At 46.9% G+C, this 23,284-nt stretch overlaps 1 protein-coding gene across 13 annotated transcripts in view; it reads left to right on the top strand.

Annotated features, from left to right (window-relative positions):
* Nucleotides 1–23,284, top strand: part of CACNA1A (calcium voltage-gated channel subunit alpha1 A) — a 338,534-nt gene that overhangs the window by 197,908 nt on the left and 117,342 nt on the right. For all 13 annotated transcript variants that reach the window (XM_067733510.1, XM_067733512.1, XM_067733517.1 and 10 more), the window contains 3 exons: nt 14,708–14,799; nt 17,654–17,806; nt 21,577–21,770. In XM_067733510.1, coding sequence (XP_067589611.1) covers nt 14,708–14,799; nt 17,654–17,806; nt 21,577–21,770 — 439 coding nt within the window. The remainder of the gene's footprint in view (nt 1–14,707; nt 14,800–17,653; nt 17,807–21,576; nt 21,771–23,284) is intronic.

Raw genomic sequence — 23,284 nt, 5'->3', positions numbered from 1 at the left:
GAGGCTGGATCTTGTCTTTCTGGTGGACAGGACTGCATCCGGTGGTGTGTTTTGGGGTGTCTGTGAACTTATGATTTCAGGCAGCCTCTCTGCTAATGGGTGGGGTTGTGTTCCTGTCTTGCTAGTTGTTTGGCATAGGGTGTCCAGCACTGTAGCTTGCTGGTTGTCAGGTGAAGCTGGGTCTTAGCATTGAGATGGAGATCTCTGGTAGAGCTTTCACCATTTGATATTACATGGGGCTGGGAGGTCTCTGGTGCACCAATGTCCTGGACTTGGCTCTCCCACCTCAGAGGCTCAGGCCTGACACCCGCCAGAGCACCAAGACCCTGTCAGCCATGCGGCCCAGAAAAAAAGGGAGGGAAAAAAAGAAAGAAAAATAATAATTAAAATAAAATAAGTTATTAAAGTTTAAAAAATTAAAATATTATTAAAAATTTTTTTAAGTAATTTAAAAATAAGGAAGATAGAAAAGAGCAACCGAAGCAAAAAACATATCCACCAATGATAACAAGTGCTAAAAACTATAAAAAAAATAAAATAAAATAAAAGGACAGACAGAACCCTAGGACAAATGGTAAAAGCAAAGCTATACAGACAAAATCACACAAAGAAGCGTACACATACACACTCAGAAAAAAAGGAAAAAATATGTATATATTTTTTTTAAAAAGGCAGAGAGCAACCAAATCAATAAACGAATCTACCAGTGATAATAAGCTCTAAATTCTAAACTAAGATAAACATAAAACTAGAAACAAATCAGATGCAGAAAGCAAACTCCAAGTCTACAGTTGCTCCCAAAGTCCACTGCCTCAATTTTGGGCGTTTATTCATTGTCTATTCAGGTATTCCACAGATGCAGGGTACATCAAGTTGATTGTGGAGATTTAATCCGCTGCTCCTGAGGCTGCTGGGAGAGATTTGCCTTTCTCTTCTTTGTTCGCTCGGCTCCTGGGGTTCAGCTTTGGATTTGGCCCCGCCTCTGCGTGTAAGTCGCCTGAGGGCCTCTGTTCCCTGCCCAGACAGGACGGAGTTAAAGGAGCAGCTGATTCGGGGCCTCTGGCTCACTCAGGCCGGGGGGAGGGAGGGGTACGGATGCAGGGCGAGCCTTTGGTGGCAGAGTCCTGCATGACGTTGCACCAGTCTGAGGCATGACGTGTGTTCTCCTGGGGAAGTTGTCCCTGGATCACAGGACCCTGGCCGTGGCGGGCTGCACAGGCTCCCGGGAGGGGAGGTGTGGAGAGTGACCTGTGCTCGCCCACAGGCTTCTTGGTGGCAGCAGCAGCAGCCTTAGCGTCTCATGCCCGTCTCTGGGGTTCGTGCTGATAGCCACAGCTGGCGCCTCTCTGTGGCGCTCGTTTAGGTGGTGCTCTGAATCCCCTCTCCTCACGCACCCCAAAACAATGGTCTCTTGCCTCTTAGGCAGCTCCAGACTTTTTCCCAGACTCCCTCCCGGCTAGCTGTGGCACACTAGCCCCCTTCAGGCTGTGTTCATGCCGCCAACCCCAGTCCTCTCCCTGGACTCCGACCTCCGAAGCCCGAGCCTCAGCTCCCAGCCCCACCCACCCTGGCGGGTGATCTTGCTTATTCTTGAACTGTAAACACTTGGGATCATAAGGTGTGCTCTCATTGGCTTCTTTCCCTTGACATTGTATGTGTGGGATCCATCCATGTTGTCGCCGTAGCTGTAGGTCATTCATTCTCACGGCTGTTTATCTACTATGCTGGTGATAGGCATTTGGACACTTTCCACTCTGGGGCTATTACAGAAAAAAGTACTGTTGACACTCCTACTTGTCATTCAGTGACCACAGCTCCCATTTCTATGGGAGGTATTCCTGGGTGGAATTTCTGGGTCATGGGGTGGAATCTGTTTAGCTTTGGCAGAAACTGCCTAACAATTTTCCCAAGTGGTGGGACCAGTTGCAGTGCCCACCAGCTGCGGGTGAGAGTTTAGCTTTTGTTTTTATTTTGCTCCACAAGTGCCTCTCCTGTAGGAGGTGCCCACTAAATGTCTGGGAATTAAATTGAAAACGTAGTTATCCATTTCCTTGAGAACTTTACTCCATCAGGTATCTCGTTTGGATCTTCAGGCTGTCCTTCTCTGGGGACACAATGCTCTTTGCTTGCAAACTTGGACAGATCTCCTCTATTTGGAAGACACTCTGCCCCCACCTCCCTCAAGTTGCCACATTCTCTTCCCCCCCTTCTCATCTCGGTCTCTCAAGGAGAGGTTTCTCTTCCCCCGCCTCCTTCAGCCTTGCAATCAGCAATGCAATGCGATAAGGCCCTTCAGGAGGCCCACCACGACCTGCTCATCTCCAAATCCACAGACCTTCACGCAACATCTATCCCCTTTTTGTCCCCAGCAAACCCACCCCTCTGTGGCCCTCGTCTTTTCTAGAATCACTTACCTTGCACCTTCTGGGACTTTTGCATCTGCTTCTGCTCCTTTTTATTTAAGAAAACACTGCACTTTAACACAGCTTCAGGAATCACCCAAAATAGAAACGTGCCCTTTTGTGCCATCCTCTACTTCAAATAAAGACAAATAAGAGGAAGAACTGTTCCATGCAAATGTTAAGGCACTTGAGAGGACCTTGTGTGAGTGGTAAGAACTTCACATTAAGGGAGAAAAGGCAAGAGAATATCTGTGCCACCCAGGGAGGGGGAAGGACTTCTCAAATTTAAAAGCACAAACTCTAAAGCAAAACAAACAAACAAAAAACTTGATTATATGAAAACTAAGATGTTCTGTTCAAATAAGGACATAATGGGGACACTTTGGTTCCCACATCCAGATCCTAGCTGTACAATGTCCTACAAATCCTTGAGCAAGTTACTCCACCTCTCTGTGCCTCAGTTTTCTCATCGATAAAATGGAGAGACTAGCATCTACCTATGGGCTGTTAGGAGTTTGAAATGAGTTAATATTTATAATCATTTAAAATAACACCTGACTTGTGGTAAGAACTAAAGTAGTGTTTGTAAATAGTGCATAGGTTGGATGGTAGAAAAAAAGTGACCAGGGATAAATAGCTCACAGCCATTCATTATGGGACCCCTAGGCACATGTGACTTTTTTTTTCTTTTCCATTATGGTTTATTAGAGGATCTTGAATATAGTTCCCTGTGCTATACAGTAGGACCTTGTTGTTTATCCATTCTTTACATAATAATTTGCACCTGCTAATCCCAAACTCCTAATCCATCCCTCTCCTACCCCCTCTCTCCTTTGGCAGCCACAAATGTGTTCTCTATGACATGTGACTACTCTTAATGGAAATGAATTAAAAGTAAATACAATTTAAAACTCAGCTTCTCACTCACACTGGCCATATTTCGGGAGCTCAGTGTCCACATGCAGCCGATGGCTACCATATTGGGCAGCACTGATCAAGATTATAGGGGGGAATAGTCAACAACAATAACACAGCAACCCCTGCCAAGTGGGGGGATCGGGGGAGGGTTGGACTGGGCGTTTGGGACTAGAAGATGCAAACTATTATACGTAGACTGAGTAAAGAACAAGGCACTACTGCATAGCACAGGGAACGATATTCAATATCCTTTAATAAACCATAATGGAAAAAAATATGAAAAAGAATATATATATATACTGAATCACTTTGCTGTACAGCAGAAATTAACACAACATTGTAAATCGACTATACTTCAATAAAACTAATAATAATAACCAAAACCAAAAATAACACAGCAACCCCAAGAGGAAAGCAGGCAAAAAATGGGATCCGACAGGTTAGGGAAGAGAAGTCTGAAAAGCTAATCAGTAGATGACATGGTACTCAAAATCACTTGTAATCAGAAAGATGAAAATGAGAACAGTGAGTATCTCTGCATGCCTCTTAGAGTGGAAAAAATTAGAAAGGTGGTTAAGTCAAGGGTTAGTGGGATTTGGGGACAGAGGAAGATCCTCCCCACTCATGGGGGCGTGGCCACCCTGGAGGGTCATCGGCAGTGCCTAGTCCAGTTAAGTGCAGACCCACCAACAGTTATGCTCCCAGCCACCCATCTCAGGGAGACTTGCACCGGGTCTGTAAAGATTGAGTATGGGTATATTCACTCCATCGCCATCTGTGGAAGAGGATCTGGAGGCCGCCTGGTGTCTGTCCCTGGGGGATGGGGAGGTGGGATGTGGCGGCTGCACCTAGGGAGCCTGGGGACCAGTGAGAGCCCCAGAATGCACGTCTGCTGTTCTGTTTTCATTGGCTGAAAACAGAGAACAACAGAATATTCCTAACTTCATGTCATTCGTGTAAATTTAAAATATATGCACTCAAAATAAAACACGTTTTACAAGAATGCACTCCAATAAGACAAAATTAGACATATCAGTCTCAGGGAAAAAGAATGAAAGTAGAACATGGAGATAAAAAGGAATGAATGATGAATGAACGAACGAACAAACAAGAGAGGGGTATTGCACAGACCAAAGGCGAAGCTATGCCATGAACTGAAAAAGTGATTATCTCAACTCTCTGCAATTCAGGGTTTAAAAAAGGAATTTTAGAAATAGTTTTCCCAAGAGAAGCTAAAATCTAGGTGATACAGGAATGAACTTGAAGAAGATTTGAAAAATCTATGAATGGCAAGAATATAGACTGTACGGGCAGTAGTTATGCTCCTAAATACTCATCTCAGGAAGATTGGACCCAGATCTATGAGGGCAGGTGCTTCTCTTTTTAATTAAAAAAAAATTTTTTTATAGAAGTATAGTTGATTTACAGTGTTGTGTTAGTTTCAGGGGTACAGTAAAGTGAATCAGTTATACACATATATGTATGTATATACATTCTTACATATATATATACACACACACACACACACACACACATATATGGATTCTTTTTCAGATTCTTTTCCCTTATAGGTTATTACAAAACATTGAGTATAGTTCCCTGTGCTATACTGTAGGTCCTTGTTGTTTATCTATTTTATATATATAGTGTGTATATGTTAATCCCAAACTCCTAATATATCCTTCTCCTTCCTTTCCCCTTTGGTAACCGTAAGTTTGTTTTCTGTGTCTGTGGATCTATTTATGATTTGTAAATAAGTTTATTTGTATCATTTTTTAGATTCCACATATAAGTGATACCATATTGTCATATGATATTTGTCTTTCTCTGTCTGGCTTACTTCAGTTAGTTGATAATCTCTGGGTCCAACCATGTTGCTGCAAATGGCATTATTTCATTCCTTTTTTATGGCTGAGTAATATTCCATTGTGTATATATCCCACATCTTCTTAATCCATGCATCTGCCGATGGACATTTAGGTTGCTTCCATGTCTTGGCTATTGTAAATAGTGTGGGCAGGTGCTTCTTCTAACCAGAGGTCAGGGGTTTGACGACATCCCCCCTCCTCTCCCCTGCTTTCCAACCACGCTAACATCTCCTTCTCATTCTCCTGTCCCCTGCCCCTCCCTCTCATCTGGCAACTTCACTCTTCACCATAAGGTCTCTCCAGCCCCAGGGCCTTTGCACATGTTCCCCTCCTCACCCACCTGGCACATAGTAGTTGCTCCTCTGCAAATATTTATTGACATTCTGATTTCCAGCCAGCTAGAGAAAAATCTAGCTCCTTCTTACACTTAAGTTAGTGGAGGTATAAAATTGGCTGAGGTCCCAGGACAGGGTAAGTGAGTGTGGTGGAGTTAACCAGGGGCAGCAGTCTGGGGCTCTCGCTGGGCCCTAGGCTCCCTAGGTGTAGCAAAGCCAGACTCAGGACACAGGCACCACATGTTAGCTGTGTGACTGTAGGCAAGTAGTTAACCCCTCAGGGTCTCGGTTCCTCTGTCAATGAACTGAGTGTAGAGCATTCACCTGGTAAAGATGCTGAAGCATAAAATGGGACCTCAGTGGGCTTCCCTGGTGGCGCAGTGGTTGAGAGTCCGCCTGCCTATGCAGGGGACACGGGTTCGTGCCCCAGTCCGGGAGGATCCCACACGCCGCGGAGCAGCTGCGCCCGTGAGCTATGGCCGCTGAGCCTGCGCGTTCCGGAGCCTGTGCTCCGCAACGGGAGAGGCCACAGCAGTGAGAGGCCCGCGTACCGCAAAAAAAAAAAAAAAAAAAAAAAATGGGACCTCAGTATGTAAGGCCATTAGCATATACCTGGCAAAGAGAATAAACTCAATGAATGTTGGTTCCTTGATCAGTGAGTTCTGGTATAACTTAGGGGCAAGTAACAAAATAAAAATTTAAATGATGATGATGATGATGATGATGATGATAGCAAACATTTATATAGAACTGACTAAATTCCAAGCACAGTGCTAAGCATATCACCTAAATTCCCACACCTATAAAGGGAAGTACTATGATCATCCCCATTCTACAGCTCAGGAAACTGAGGCACAGAGAAGTTGAGTATCTTGCCCAAGGCCACACAGCTAGTGATTGGCAGAACTGGGATTTGAACCAGGGCTCTCTGGCTCTTAACTGCTAGGAAGAGTGTTTGTTATCCACATTACAGGAAGTCTGCAGGCTGGGAGCTTGGTTGCAGTGTTGGTTCTGCAGCTCAGCAGTGTCTCCAAGGAATCCTTTCCATCTTTCCACTCTGCCATCTTCAGTGTAAGGACTTTTCTTGGTAACTTTTACTACTCACAGTTCCAAGATGTCTACCCAGCCATCTTGTGTAGGCACAAAAGCATCTGGCCAAAGAAGAGGAAGGGCTGTCTCCTGCCCTGTGACTCTTCTCAAAGAAGGGAAACTCTTTCCCAGAAGCACCCAGCAGACTTTCACTCAGATCCTGTTAAGCACAAGACTGGGTCATGTGACCCATGCTCCCATTGCAAGGAATCCTGGGAGAAAGAGACTATTGGGTATTTTCTGCCTCTTTGATGGAAGGTGGGCTCCATTAGCAAGGGAGGGGGTGGGATTGTCTATCGAGTAGACAACCATCTGTGTCTTCCCTGATTTTTTCCTAGTTTAAGACAAGTCCCGTCATCTACACAGCCTTCCATCTCTTCTGGAATATAGTCTATTAGTTATCACTATGCTTTCCTACATTTCACTTCATTATTTATTCATTCATTCATTCAACAAACATTTATTGAGCACCTACTCTATGCCAGGCACAGTTTTAGGTCCTGGGGATACAGCTGTGAGCAAAACAGATGAAAATTCCTGCCCTACTGGGGATACATGCTAGAGCAACACCATCCAATGGAACTTTCTACAATGATGGAAATGTTCTCTGTATGCGACTGTCCACATGTGGCTGTGAAGCGCTTAAAAGTCGACTGAGGAACTGAAGTTCTCATTTAATTTAAATTAAATTAATAATATATTTAAATAGTTATGTGTAAGTGTGACTAATTTAAATAGTTATGTGTAAGTGTGACTAGTGTGACTGAGGAACTGAATGTCTAATTTAGTTATAAATGTATATTTAAATAACTATATGTAGCTAATGGTTACTGTATCAGGCAGCATGGCTCTAAAGGCCAAGGGATACATCATCGACTTTTCTCTCTTGACACATAAACATACTCCGTTCTCTTCCACCCTAAAAAGACTCCCTTCTCATACCCAGGCTCTTGTTTCCAGTTCCTCTCCTCTTGTTCTCTCCAGCCATCAACCATGGCGAGACTCCCCAGTGTGTAACGGATGCTTTTCATCCCTTGCATCTTACTCATTTCTGTGCTGCCCTGGAGACCAATGACCTCTCCTTTCTCGAAACGCTTTTGAACTTGACCCTCAGAGATGACACTCTTCTGCCAGGTCTCCTCCTGCCTCTGTGACTTCTCCCTCTTTTTCACCAATATCTTTCCTCTACTTGTCTCTTTTTTTTTTTGCCCCTCCCCAACATTCCATTGGGGATTCTTGGCTTTTTTCATTTTATCTATCTACCCTGGGATATCTGGTCTACCAGATATCACATTCTTACTTGACCCTTGACCACGCCTGACGCATTCACCAAATATGCATTGAGTACCTGCTGCATCATGAAAGGTGCTGCAGGTACTGCCAAAAAAAAGTCTCTGCACAGTCGTAGAGAACAAATATATGGACACCAAGGGAGTGGGATGAATTGGGAGATTGGGATTGACATATATACACTAATATGTATAAAATAGATAACTAATGAGAACCTGCTGTATAGCACAGGGAACTCCACTTTGCTCTACAGTAGAAACTAACACAACATTGTAAAACAACTATACCCCAATAAAAAAATGTCTCTGACCTCCTGGAGCTGATATTCTAGAAGAGGAGGTGAATAATATATTCAACTTAATAAACAATATAATTCCAGAGAGTGAAGGTTCTCTTTATCTGGAGGGGACATGGAAATCCTCTCTGAGAAGAAAAATTTGAGCTGCAATCTGAAGGATTTGAAGAGGGCCAGCTAAGAAAAGAGGGAGAGAGTTGACGGGATGGAGCAAGTGTTTGAAGTAGAAGAGATGGCCAACATATCATTCCCATGGTGGAAAAGAGGTTTTCCCATTGGAAGAACAGAAAACCAAAGTGCTTGGAGTATAGCACAGAGCAGTCAGTGGGAGTAAAGTCACACAAGGTCTTATGGTCATGCTACAGTTTGGATTTTATTCTAAGCCAGGTAGAAGCCACTGGAAGGTTTTAATGAGGGAATTACAGAAAACTGGCTTCCCAAACTTAACGTGTCCACCATCCAGCTCTTGACCTTCCTCCAAACCACCCCCTTCCTCCATCATCCCCATCTCAGTTGACAACTCCATCCTTCAGGTAGCCCAGTCTTAATCCGTCTCTCCCACCACATGCTCCATCCTTCCATTGGAAGCCCTGGTGGCTGCCGTATTGTTCTCCATAGTGCTTCACACTATCTGACATACCGTATATTTTCCCATTGTCACTTTTTTTTTAATTTTAATTTTAATTTTTTTTACATCTTTATTGGAGTATAATTGCTTTACAATGGTGTGTTAGTTTCTGCTTTATAACAAAGTGAATCAGTTATACATATACATATGTTCCCAGGATAGAAAGCCCAGAGATAAACCCACGCACATACGGTCACTTTATCTTTGATAAAGGAGGCAGGAATGTACAGTGGAGAAAGGACAGCCTCTTCAATAAGTGGTGCTGGGAAAACTGGACAGCTACATGTAAAAGTATGAGATTAGAACACTCCCTAACACCATACACAAAAATAAGCTCAAAATGGATTAAAGACCTAAATGTAAGGCCAGAAACTATCAAACTCTTAGGGGAAAACATAGGCAGAACACTCTATGACATAAATCACAGCAAGATCCTTTTTGACTCATTGTCACTTTGTTCATGGTGGCATCCTCAGGTCCTACCTGAGTGGCTGGTGCATAGCAGGTACTCAGTAAACCCTGGTTGTATAAATGGACCGCTTGGTGTTCCAGTCATAATCAGAAAGCCATTCTTCCCTTCCCTTTCTTTCCCACCATTGCCCCCACCCCATCCAACAAGCCATGTGAGGTAGAAAACTGGGGTTCAGGAGTCCTGGGGTCCTGGGTTCACATTCTTACTTGGTGGTGTGGACCTCCATGCATTAGTAACTTATCTGGGCTTCAGTTTCCTCCTCTGTAAAATGGGACTCATCCTGCTGACTGCTGGGATGCAGGGAGGACTTGATGAGCCCAGGCATGTTTCCTGGTGCACAGCAGTCAATGGCAGCTATATATAAATCGGGGCCTCCTTTGTACTCCCACTGCCTTTGTCCTAGTTCTAGCCCTCATTACGCTGGTCGACTCTTGTGGCTGCCTCCTAATTCCTCCCTCCATCACCACCAATCTGTCCTTTCAGCTGTCAGGCTTGTCTTCCTCACGCCAACCCTAATCACATCCCTCCCCTGCTCCAAAACCTTACATGACCCTACTGTCCACACGACAAGACCCACCTTCTCTGCCTCCGGTTTCCCCCCACCACGTATCCTGAGGGAAGCCTTCTGCCTCTGTAGGACATTCTCGGCCTGAGAAGCCTTCCCCCTCCTCCTGTTCTCCTCCTAAATCCTTGTCATCCATCCAGGGAGGGGGTCGGGAGATAGTACACCTTGGGTGCCAGCTAAGATTGCACTGGGCAGGCGGGAGGTTGGATTGTCTGCATTTCAGAGGCTCAGAGAAGTTAGGGCAAATTCAGGGTCAGGGTTTAACTCCAGGTCTAAGATTTTGTAACATTTTGTGCTGTGCTGCCTCTTCAGACTTGGGCTCCAAAATCATGCTGTCCCCAGCCCTCCTGTCTGTATTCATTTCCTCCTCGTTCCTGCCTCCTACAGCCCTGGAGCCAAAAGGACTTGAATCTCTCACCCACTTACTGGATAGTCATCTAAGGGCAGAGCTGAGTTCATCTCAGCTTTATCCTCGTGTCCAGTACGACCGGGTCTAAACCCATCATCTCTCACCTGGACCAGGGCAGTCACCTCCCCCCTAGTCTCCCAGCTTCCGGCCTTGACCCCCAGAGGGGTCTTTTTTTTTTTTTTGCGGTACGCGGGCCTCTCACTGTTGTGGCCTCTCCCGTTGCGGAGCACAGGCTCCGGACGCGCAGACTCAGCGGCCATGGCTCACGGACCCAGCCGCTCCGCGGCATGTGGGATCTTCCCGGACCGGGGCACGAACCCGTGTCCCCTGCATCGGCAGGCGGACTCTCAACCACTGCGCCACCAGGGAAGCCCCGGGGTCTTATTTTAATACAAGTCAGATCATGTCGCTTCAGTGCTCAGAACCCTCCATGGCTCCTACTTCACTCGGAGCAAAAGCCAAAGTCCTCACCGTGGCCCACAAGGCCCCGCGCCATCTGCCCCATCACCCCCCAGGCCTCATCTCCTCCCACTGTCACCCTGGCTCACTCAGTTCCAGCCACACTAGCCTCCTTGCTGTTCCTCACATGTACCTTTGCACTGACTGTCCCTCTGCCTAGAGTTTTCCTCTGACATATTCCTGTGGCTCACGTCACATCTTTATCCCACTGACTCTTTCTCCATAACTGAGCTGTGTGGTCCATTCACCACTGGCCACGTGTGGCCATTGAGCACCTGAGCTGAGATGTACCATACGTGTAGAATGTGCACCAGGATTTCAAAGACGTGCTCCGAAGGGAAGAATGGATAGAATGTCTTGAGAATAGTCTTCGTATTGATTGCCTGTCGAAATGATGCTTCTGATACACCAGGTGAAAGAAACTATATTTATTAAAGTTAATTTTACCTGTTTCTTTTGACTCTTAATGTGGCTACTGGAAAATTTTTAATTTCACCCACGGCTCTTCTTGTTTTTTCCTTTTTTTGTTTTCCTTTTTTCTTTTCTGTTTTTAACGGAAGTATAGTTGATGTGCAATGTTGTGTTAATTTCTGCTATACAGCAAAGTGATTCACTTATACATATATATACATTCTCTTTTTTTATATTCTTTTCCATTATGGTTTGTCATAGGATATTGAATATAGTTCTCCGTGCTGTACAGTAGGACCTTGTTGTTCATCCATTCTATATATAAAAGCTTACATCTGCTAACCCCAGCCTCCCACTCCATCCCTCCCCCACCCCCTCCCCCTTGGCAACCACCAGTCTGTTCTCTATGTCCAACACATGGCTCTTCTTAAAGTTCTACTGGGCAATGCTGGTCTGAACATCCTTAGCTCTGAACTACTTCCCTGCCAGGCAGGAAAGAGCAGTTGGCCTTTACCAACTGATACGTGTGTCATCACTCCCCTCACCCTGCCCCACGCTACCAGTGCAGCCCCTTCTCTGCACTGCTTTTCTCCCTTGTACTCATCACCCTGACATCTGGCATATGTACTGCATTTATTCTCAGCCTCCCCCATGCAAACAGGGATTCCTATGACTCGTGTCCCCAGGACCTAGACAGGGCCTGGCACATTGTAGGTGCCCAGTTAATGTTTGTGAAGTGAGTGAATGAAAACTCCACAAATGCTTGTCATTTTACTGTGCATGCCCTCACCAATGGCTTTTATCTGCCAAGAAGGAAGAAAGTGAAATAGACTGGTGATCTCTAGGATGGAGTTTTAGGAATGCCAGTGAATATCGGAAAGTTGGGAGAGGAGAAGAAAAATAGAATTCAATGAATGAAAAGTTCTTTGGGGTTGCATGGCATGGCCCCCACCTATACTTCAGCTTCGTGGCACCATCCACATCCCCACCAGGCGCCATCTCATTCTTTGAATTTGCCAAGCTCCTTCCCACCCCAGGCTCTTCGTCTCTGCCATTCCGTCAGCCTGGAAAGTTCTTCCCCCACGGACCAGATTCCTCCTCCTCTCCCATGAGCCCTCAGCTTGAGACGGGGTCCACCCTGGGTCCCAGACGAGTTAACACTACCTGCTGTGTGCCCTCAGAGCAGTGGTTTTCCCCTGCTCTCTCTAAGAACGCATGACACCTGTGACGGATTCATTCTCTGTGTGCCTTTTCTGGTTAAACATTTTTCTCCCACATCAGCTCCGTGGGGCAAGGAGGACCTCAGGTATTGCTTTGCCCAGCACACAGGACGTGTTCAGATATGCATTTGTTGATGGTGGAAAAGGAGGTCAGCCCAACCTAATAGACCCGTCTCTGCTCTAGGGATAGCTGGGAACACCCCTGTCTTAGTTTGGTGTGCCGTGCCTCCATATTGACCGTGAAACAAGGATTCAAGTGCAAGTAGCTCATCTGGGAAGCGACTCCGGAAGGGTGGGTGGGGGGCAACGGTGGGGAGACAAGGAAGAAGGAAGGGTCGAGCAGGTAACCCGCTGCGGGCAGCTGGGCTCAGCCTCTCTGGGAGCCTGTGTAGAGCTCACACCTCAGAGGATCTGGGAGGAGGGGCAAGGGAGCTGGGGAATTCATCCACCTACTCCCAGCAATCTTTGGTGGAGGGCTGCTCTCACAGGGCAATTCACTCCCTGGGCCTGTCTCAGCTTCAAAGAAAGTCCTGAGACAAAGGCGTGCCAATATTGGTTATTTACAGACGCAGATACTGGTTGTCTCAAAGACAAAGAGATGTACTATATATAAAATAGATAATCACCAAGGACCTACTGTATAGCACAGGGAACTCTACTCAATATTCTATAATGATCTCTATGGGAAAAGAATCTGAAAAAGAGTGGATGTATGTATATGTATAACTGAATCACTTTGCTGTACACCTGAAGCTAACACAACATTGCAAGTCAACTATACTCCAATATAAAATAAAAATTAAATTTAAAAAAAGACAAAGATGGGACTTCCCTGGTGGCGCAGTGGTTAAGAATCTGCCTGCCAATGTGGGGGACACAGGTTCGAGCCCTGGTCCGAGAAGATCCCACATGCCGCAGAGCAGCTAAGCCCATGTGCCACAACTACTGAGCCTGCACTCTAGAGCCCGCGAGCCACAACTACTGAGCCCGCATGCCACAACTACTGAGCCCATGTGCCGCAACTACTGAAGCCCGCACGCCTAGAGCCCACGCTCCACAACAAGAGAAGCCACCGCAAGGAGAAACCCGCGCACCGCAACAAGGAGTAGCCCCTGCTCACCGCAACTAGAGAAAGCCCACGCACAGCAACGAAGACCCAACGCAGCCAAAAATAAATAAATAAATAAATTTATTTTTTAAAAAGACAAAGAGATGTAGATACTGGGTATTCACAGATGCAGATATGGTTGTTCAAAGTAAAAGTCATAAGATCCAGATCCCTGGACAAAACTGAAGACACCCCCAAATTATTTGCGTGGTCTCCCTCCTCTTAACCACAGAGCCCTCTGTTTTTCAGCATTTCTTGCCCATCATGTGAGGCTCCAACAACAGCGTCTTCTGTGGCATAGTCCCATGGTGGTTCCTACTACATTTCTTATTCAGGAAACGCGTCTGGGGGTTCCTTGGGTTGAGGAGGGTCTCTGAGACCCCTTTTCTCACCAGCAATACTTTTTACAAATGAGGTCTTAGGATGGGGTCTTTACGGGGGGGCTTTCTAAGGGAGGGTCCTCTCACCTATCACCGTGATTATTACTCACCTGTATTTGCAGGAGTGACTTTTTGCCCTGAGGTTCGGGGTCTGTAGCCGCCTTCTGGAGCTGATGTCAGCTGGTCCACCCCAGCAGGGCTACACCCATTGTTTGGGTTGTTTGAGTAGCTTAGTACACTTCCTTTGTTCTGGGCACAATGCCAAACACCTCACATGTATCAATTCATTTAATCCTCACACCCCTTTGATGTGTAGGTACTGTTGTGATCCCTGTTTTACAAAAGGGGGAACTGAGGCAGGGAGAGGGGAAGTAACTTGCTCAAGGTCACCCAGCTGGGAAGTGGCAGAGCTGAGATTTGAACCCATGCTGGCTGGGATCTTAACACTAAACTGCTTTCTTGCCAGTTGATAAAGAGACCCGAGCCCCAAAGGATCTGCCACTCCCCCGGTCCTTCCCCCAGGGCCTCCCAGCCTCCCCAGGATCCATCCTGATTGTGAGTTGCAAAATACACTGAAAGTCCCCCCGACCAGGTGCCACAGGAAGCTTCTGTTCTTCTCAGCCGAATGTTTACTGAGTATCATCGACCATACACCTATCTGGGGTCTTCGTAAATCATCTTTTATCCTGTGAAACAGGTACTATTAACACTGGTTTACAGGTGACAAAACCGAAGCCCAGCCATGTCAAGTCACCTGCCTGTGGTCACCCAGCCAATACACCACCACATTGAACCCCCGCCCACCTGTCTGACCCTGAAACCCACCTTCTGCTTTCTGTTCTGGCTTCTTTCTTCCAGCATCTTGGCAACAGTTGGGACGGAGTTTGACCTAAGAACGCTGAGGGCAGTTCGAGTGCTGCGGCCGCTCAAGCTGGTGTCTGGAATCCCAAGTGCGTGAGTTTCCAACCGTGACCAGGGGTCTGCTCAGGGGTCCCGCGAGCCCTTGGTTTCCGCTCTGCATAGCGTGTCCCAGGAACCCTTGGGTGCTTCCCCAGCCTGGGTCAGGGCAGCCTCCACTTCGGGGAAGTCCCTCAGGGGACTCCCCACCAGGCATCTGGCTGCAGGTCTGGATGGGCTCCTGAAAGCCAGCCAGGAGCCTCACCCATCACCACAGCACCCATTTATTGAGCATTTCTCTATCAGGAGCCATGGGAAGCGCCACCCAGGTCCTCCTACTCACAACCCTGTGAAGTCGATAATGCTGATATCTCCATTTTACAGATGGGGAAACTGAAGCTCAGGGCGGCTGAATAATTAGAGCAAAGTCACGTGGCTGAGAATGGCAGAATTAGGAGTTAGCCAGTCTGACCCCAAGCCTGGGAATACTGGTGGCAATGACCGTTACCATTCATTGAGTGCCTACTGTGTACCGGGCACAGCAGAAAGAGCTTTTTGTGTATTATCTTAGTTCATCCTCACAATCACCCAGTGAACCCATTTCACAGATGGAAAGGTGGAGGCTCAGAAAGGTCAAATGACTCACCTGAGTTCTTAAAGCTTGACGGCAATGAGCTCCAAAGTCTATACCCTCATCCTCCAGGGATGCTTCTACTCCAGATCCTTTGGGGGTGGCTGCACGATACAGGGTCAGGATTAGGTTCAGCTGGGGGAAAAAAAAAAACAGGGCTAGACATTTTCTGTCCTACTGCTTCAGTAGTAGTAGTAGTAATAATAATAATAATTCCTATTTTTTTAACATCGTTATTGGAGTATAATTGCTTTACACTGTTGTGTTAGTTTCTGCTGTATAACAAAGTGAATCAGCTATATGCATACATATATCCCTATATCCCCTCCCTCCTGCCTCTCCCTCCCACCCTCCCTATCCTCCCCCTCTAGGTGGTCACAAAGCACCGAGCTGATCTCCCTGTGCTATTATTTTTTTATTTATAAGCACTTACTATGATCTCCCTGTACTATTAATTTTTATTTATAAGCACTTACTATGTACCAGGCACTGTTCTAAGTATGTGACATGTTTTTAACTCATTAATCCTCACAACAAGCCTGTGAAGTAGGTTCTGTTATTACCACCATTTTACGTTTCATTAGCTTCGTTCTTCAGGTTCCTTGCCATCCAGATTCAAAGAGTAAGATTTTCTACATAACCACCAGCAGGGTCTTTTTGTTAGAGAGAAAGCATTTCTACTCAGGTGTCTGCAAGATTCCAGTGGGTGCCTACATCGTATGAAATCAAGGGCCAACCCAAAGCTAATACTAATAAGAATTTTTGTCTAATGACCACCTATGATGTGCCAGGGACTTTGCTAGGTATGAACCTTCTCATCTAATCCTGAGAGGGAGGTGCTATTCTAATCCCCATTTACAGACGAAGAAACCAAGGTTCAGAATGGGAACTTCCCTAGAAGCAGATTTAGATAGGTGTTCAGATGCACTTGCTTTATTGAGGGAGTGCTGTCAGGAGAGAGAGAATGAGGGCAGCAGGACGGGGTAGCAGAAGAATCTGAACAAGGATGCCGCCTCAGCCGGATCCTGCAGGGAGCTCTGGAGTGTGAATAGCGTCAGAGTTGTTTCCCACTTGAGGCAACAGGCTGGTCTTTTGTACTCCTGTGGTCAGTTATTGGGGGTGGGAGGTGGGGAAGCGATAGCCTCCCAGGTGAGGAGCTTTGGATAACCAAGGGCAATACTATGAAAAGAGGAGCATCTGGGAGCCGTCAGCAGCAAATGCCCACAGCAGCTGGAGGGAGGGTCCACCAACAGCAAAGGAGATCTGGCCTGGACATCAACTTCAGACAGTGTCCAGAGCCTGAGCCACTCTGCCACGTGCATCAATCACCCTTACATTTTGGACCCCTTGGAGTAGCGTAGTCCCCCTGCGGTCTCCACCCCTCAGGAGGTGCTAATCGTGGGCCATGGGAAGTTCTTCTCATCGAGAAGCAAGACCCAAGCTATATGTTTGAATCCTCATTTTAACCATAGACTTTCCTAAACATACAGAACAGTGGTTACAAACAGAGGATTTGACATCATTCCGACCTGGATTCAAATCCTGGCCCTGTTATTTATCATGCCCTAAGGTGAATCATGACATCCGCTGAGCTTTGCTTCCCACCTCTGTAAAATGGGGATAATTTTACACGTGCGCCTGCCTCATGGGGTTGTTGCTAAAAGCCAATGAAATAATGTCTGGTTTCTCAGGGTTGAAACTAGGACATTGACTGCTTTCCCAGGCAGAGCTGCAACTAGCGTCTATGGCGCCTCTGTATGAATTAGGAAAAGACGCCCTCTCTTGGTGGAAAGAAGTTAGAAAAAGTCACCCCGCTCTGGGTGAAAGCCACCCGACACCCAAGAACGGGGCTCAGAAAGCCATGAATTTCCACCTCTTTCTTGCCCAAAAGGTCATCAAATGGGACAGCCTATGTCCAATACTTTTAAAAATATTTTAAAGATAAAAAGTGGGGAATTCCCTGGCGGTCCAGTGGTTAGGACTCCGAGCTTTCACTGCCGTAGTCCCGGGTTCAGTCCCTGCTTGGGGAACTAAGATCCCACAAGCCGCACGGCGCGGCCAAAAAAAACCAAAAAAGAAAGTGCTCTAAAATATTAGGAGGAATTGTTCCTATTATTATAACGAGCAGCCTCTGTGTCTTCCATCTATCTTCCCTCACTCTCGCCCAGTCCCCAGCCTCCTGCATGCTCTGGGTTCCCTCAGGAGGCATCTTGGGAGTGGGATTTGGGGGTGCCTTCTCACGGGCCTGTGGGGCCTCTCTCTGTGTGTTTCCCCAGGTTTACAAGTCGTCCTGAAGTCGATCATGAAGGCAATGATCCCCCTGCTGCAGATCGGCCTCCTCCTATTTTTTGCAATCCTTATTTTTGCAATCATAGGGTTAGAATTTTATATGGGAAAATTTCATACCACCTGCTTTGAAGAGGGCACAGGTAGGTCCGAGCAGCAGCATATTTTTTTGCCCAACCTTCCTCCCCTTTCTTTTCTCCCTTAGGGATAAGCTCCTGCAAGGGATCTACAGGGGTTTGCTTCTTTCTCCTGGAAGCTGGGAGAACCTCCCCCCGAAAGCACTGCAGGCAAGGCAGGGGGTGAAACAGTCCCCGAGATCTTGGTTGTCGCTGGGGCATTGCATTGGGGTCCCCGAGAAGCTATCTCGGGGTGAGTGGTTCATTTGGGAAGTGATCCCAGGAAGCACCATCAGAGGAGTGGAGAAGTGAGACAGGGAAGGGAAAACATCTAGTAAAGGGGGTGTTATCAAGTACCATCTTCGGCAACCAGACCTCCGTTCCATTGGGCACCTCGGGGAAACAACGTACGTCACGCTCAGAGCCATCCCACACGTGGGGCGAGGGAGCTGGCTACTTATCCACCAACTTCTGTCCGACATTGGCAAGGACTGCCCCCTGGGAGGGCATTAAGGCCCTGGCACTGCTGGCTGCCCTGACACTGGGCTGGAGCACGTATCAAAGGTGTTTTCGGTGGGCGCATGTAGGGGCAAATGACAGCAGCATATAGGCGCAGTGCCCACAGCCTCTGCCTAGTTACCTTGCAGCGACCCCAGACCCTAACGCATGCTGAGTTCTAAAGCCTCCTTACCCTGGAGGAGAGAGTCGAGGATGGCTTCTGGTCTCCCCCGAATGTGCCATAAAGACACCCCGCTGGGAGTCTTGGCACCAGCCAGTCAGAACCAGAGCGCAAGCAGGATCTTGGCTCATCCGCTCCCGGCACTATGCCAGCGTCAACCCCTTAGCTGCTGGATCAAGAAAGCAGGGTGGGCGCAGGAGAAAATCCAGGAGGGCCGGGAGGCACAGCCCCGGTGCTCATCTCTGAATCAGCAGTGGGGCAACGTGGTTGTCCAATGCTCTCCACACATTCAAGGACCCGATAGCTTCCAGATACATCTTTGATTAAATCCCCTGCTATCCAAACCTAGCTACTTGCTCTCTGACCAAGAACCAAATGAAATCAAATAGGAAGGAAGCCTGTATTTCAATATTTGGACCACGGGCCGCCTCAGTGTGGACCGGCTGAATGACAGCGCTAGTCGTGCATCAAAGAAACTGTGAATTGAGACAGTTAAAGCCCAGAGGGGAGCCCGTTGGGAAGGGAAAGAGATTTCAGGCCTGTCTTATTAGGAAGAAGATTCTGACTGGGAGTGGTTTCCCATCCACCTTCTCTTCCCGATGACCCCTGGGTAGCAGAGCCCTCTCCCCAGACCTCCCAGAGGGCAGCAAAACCCAGTAAGGAAGGTTTATTTGAGATGCTTTTATTGCCTCCTTTTTCTTGCTCCTCCCGTCTCCTTCTCTCCTGGGCTTGTGAAGTTTGCTCAATATGGGATGTCCTAATTATTTCTTTCCCCGATGAAGAAGGTGTTAATTGAGGCAGAGCTATTTCTGCTCCTGGCCTCGTCACCCAGGCAGAAATGCTAGAGGGAGAGATACAGGGCAGGGCCCCTCGGAAAAATCAGCCGAAGATAGAGAAACCAGGATTCCTGGATCCTAGGTTTCTTGTTGTTGTTGTTGTTGTTTTCTCTCTCTCTCTCTCTCTCCAGCAAAGGGGACAGAGGACTGGCTTGAGTCTGAATTGAGGTTTTAAGGGGACAGATGTGGGTGGGGCAACCGGAGGGTAGGAGGCCTTGATTTAGGGAGGATGAAAAGCTCGCAATTAAAAATATAAGGCATGTGAGTAAGAGACAGATATAAACAGACACCCAGGCAGCAGGTTAATTTTAAAATATATTTATAATCAAATTCCTCAGACTCTCTGGATGGTTGCTTTTCTAGAAGCAGCCCTCAGAGTGTTTCGTGATGAGGGGGCAGGTGGGGGGTTGGGGGGAGCGGGTCGCAATGAAGAACACCACTAGGCAAAGCTGCTGAAGACAGACAGGTTTTCCCTTGCAGACAGGTTCTCCTTATCATCAGGAACCCAGTTCCTGTGTGCCCAGCACTGCGCTAAACACCCAGAGAAATGCCAAGGAGAAGTGGAAGCGTCCTCCTTTCCAAGAGCTTCCAAAATAGTTTGAGGAAACAAGACCCCTTGTCTGCAACGAGTCCATAGCAATGCACGTTGATGCTGCTTTTTGTCTCCTCACCAAATGTGAACATTCGGGAGCTCTTGTAGCCCTGAGGAAAGAAAGGGACCAGTGTTCACTGGGCTAACCCGGGGGCGGGTGGCGGGGGGTGGGGCACATTGGTGGATAGGTATTGAGCCAGACTTGGACACAAGGTGGAAATGGAGAAGGTTTTGGACAGAGGTGACCTTCCCAACAAACAATGGTTCTCATTCATTACAGGAGCCCATGGAATTTTCCCCCTTGCCCTGAGCCTTATGTTTAAAAGATTTTGCCTTCCAATCTGTATTCATTAAATAATAGCCCCTGTACCAAATCTGGCCTGAGTGGGGAAGGGGTTTCCCACAACTTAAAATAGTGGCCGATGTGTCATCGCTTCTTGAGTAGTAGGTGTCCCTTCTGAGGTGGTAAATGTCATTTTGCAGGACCTAGAGTTTAACCGGAGTTTCAAAGGCCAGTAAGATTCATGCATTCTATGTTGGTTTACTTCACTCTTTTGCTTACTAAGTGGAGGTTAAGGATGGGCTGCAAAGCCTGTATGTAGGCTATGTATAGCCTATATATAAATATATCACATTGAGATATATTTTTGTTTTGTCGGAGCTTGAGTTTACACACTCAGCTGTTTGATTTTTTGTCGGACAGTGTCACTCTCTGAAAACCTTCAAAAGTATCGTTCACTGAATAGAATCCCCTCATATCCGCGGCTCTGGTCCAATGGGGAAAAGCCTGGGATATTCTGTGCTCCCCTAACTCCCCCAGAACAGCTCCCTGAGCCCAATACATCTCAAGAAAAAAAAATGAGTCAGGCTACAGAAGAATAACACAACACAATTGACAAATTTGTCCTAATGGAAGTCTGGAGAACACTGCCCCCAACCACCTCAAAATGCACACAGCACAGTTACCAAAACTGACTGTATTGGGGACCTTAAAGTGCATGTCGACAGATTTCAAAGGGCAGAATAATACAAAACATATCCTCTGACCACAGCGCAATTAAGCTGGAAATCAAAGTTTTGGGAAATTAGGAGACATGCTTCTTAGTTGTGGATGCAACGGTAGGATGTCTGAGATTTGCTTTAAGAATATTTTAGTGGCAAGGTAAAATATTTTAGTATGGGGAGGGGATGTGGATGAAACAAGATTAGCCCTGAGTTGATAAATGTTGAAATTGATGATAGGTACAGGGGAATTCATTATATTATTCTATTTTTATAGATATATGACAAATTTTTAGTGCTTCCTGGTTATCCAGGAGTCAAAGAAGAAATAATAATGGAAATTGCTAACTATTTTACTTGAACAATAATGATACTAATGCATGACAGAATTTGTGAGATGCAGTTAAAGCTGTATTTAAAGAGTAGTTTATAGCCTTAAGGAACATTAACTCATCCCAAAAGTCGAGGAAAAGAACAAAAAAGGAACAACGCTTAGAGAAGAAATTAATGAAATGGAAAACAATGAATAGGTCAACAAAGCCAAACACTTTGCTTTTTGGAAAAAGACTGATAAATTCATCTCAATGGCCATTTTTCTTCAACAGCATTGAATCTTCGCTGGCTCCTGTTTCTCAGAGCTGGTTTTGCCGGCCCTTTCCCCTGATTTTTCTCCCCTTCCCTTTCATAGATGACATTCAGGGTGAGTCTCCAGCTCCGTGTGGGACAGAGGAACCTGCCCGCACCTGCCCCAATGGGACCAAATGTCAGCCCTACTGGGAAGGGCCCAACAATGGGATCACTCAGTTCGACAACATCCTCTTTGCAGTGCTGACTGTTTTCCAGTGCATCACCATGGAAGGGTGGACTGACCTCCTCTACAACGTAAGTGACAAGGGGTCGTGGAGAGCCAGGACCAGCCAACTCCTGAGGCTGCAGTGGAGGGAACCTGAGCCGGGGAGGCAGCCGAAGGACAACTCAACACGGCCCCAGGAGAGCCGGCCTGAGGCTCAGTCCTTTGAGGATATGGGAGTGTTGTCCTCAGAACTCTAAGTAGAGAAGGGCCCTCGGGAGATGGAGATCTAGAGGGCACACAGATGCTGAATAATTTTTAATTGCACAAGTTTTTAAATATAATTTTAGATTTTTGAATATGCAAAGGTTGTGTAAGTTAAAAACCAACATAGATGAGAGATAAGGAAGTGTCCTTGAGCACCTATGCAAAGGGGCTCTGCACTGGAGCCCTCACTGGCCCTCCTCCAGCCATGCCCCTCCCTATGGGGCTGACAGGAAATGTCTACCAGGAGCTAGTGCCACCACCACTCCACTTTCTAGATCACATTTTGAGTCATCTTAGATCCTAGAATTCCCTTCCCAAGCCCAGATTCCATGGACTTGCATGAGATTCTTCCATGGGTCTGTTCTCTGACTACACCACCCATTTGTATCCTCTGAGGGCCAAGGGTGTCCTTGGGGTGGCTGTTGGCACAGATGTGGCTGGAGTTTGGACATGCAAGGTGGTGTGTCCATGCATGTGTGTGTGGAGCACCCCCTCCCCTGCCTCCAGGTGGCAGGCCATGGTCAAGGGGCAGGGAAGCCTGTCCCCACGCCATTATCCAGTGCAGACATCCAGATTCTAAATTCCAGACTGACCTTCCAAGTGCTTATGAAGGTGTGTTTGTAAAGGAGGCACATACAGCACATTTTATTTAGAAGCTTTTAAATATTTACACATATATATGGGCCTCGGTTGGTACTCTTGTCCTAGGTCTTGAAAATGTTAAGTTCAGGTCAGAAAAGATGTACACTCCTACCTGCGCCCCCCCCCCCCGCTTCCATCCTGCATAGCATCTCTAGGAACAGACAGCAGATTTGAGATGCTCAGGCTCTTTCTTGGCCCTGACCTGCAAAGAGCTTGGGCTAAAGGCTACACCCAATTGGCCAAAGCTTGCTTGGACTCTAGGTTTTTTTCTTTTCTTTTCTTTTTTTTATTCTATTTATTTATTTATTTTTGGCTGCATTGGGTCTTCATTGCTGTGCACAGGCTTTCTCTAGTTGTGGCGAGCTGGAGCTACTCTTCGTTGCGGTGCATGGGCTTCTCATTGCAGTGGCTTCCCTCGTTGCGGAGCATGGGCTCTAGGCATGCGGGCTTCAGTAGTTGTGGCTCGCGGGCTCTAGAGCGCAGGCTCAGTAGTTGTGGCGCACAGGCTTAGTTGTTCCGCAGCATGTGGGATCTTCCCGGCCCAGGGCTCAAACCCGTGTCCCCTGCACTGGCAGGCAGATTCTTAACCACTGCACCACCAGGGAAGTCCCTAGGTTTTTTTTTCTTTACAAGGCTATTGCAAGAGGAGGCTTCAGAGGGATATGAACCCTCCTGGGAGTGAAACAGAACTGGGAGA

Source organism: Pseudorca crassidens, chromosome 3 (assembly GCF_039906515.1).
Source record: "Pseudorca crassidens isolate mPseCra1 chromosome 3, mPseCra1.hap1, whole genome shotgun sequence".
In the NCBI taxonomy this organism is placed as follows: Eukaryota; Metazoa; Chordata; class Mammalia; order Artiodactyla; family Delphinidae; genus Pseudorca; species Pseudorca crassidens.
The sequence above is the reverse complement of the archived record's forward strand: the minus strand, read 5'-3'. Positions and strand labels throughout refer to the sequence as shown.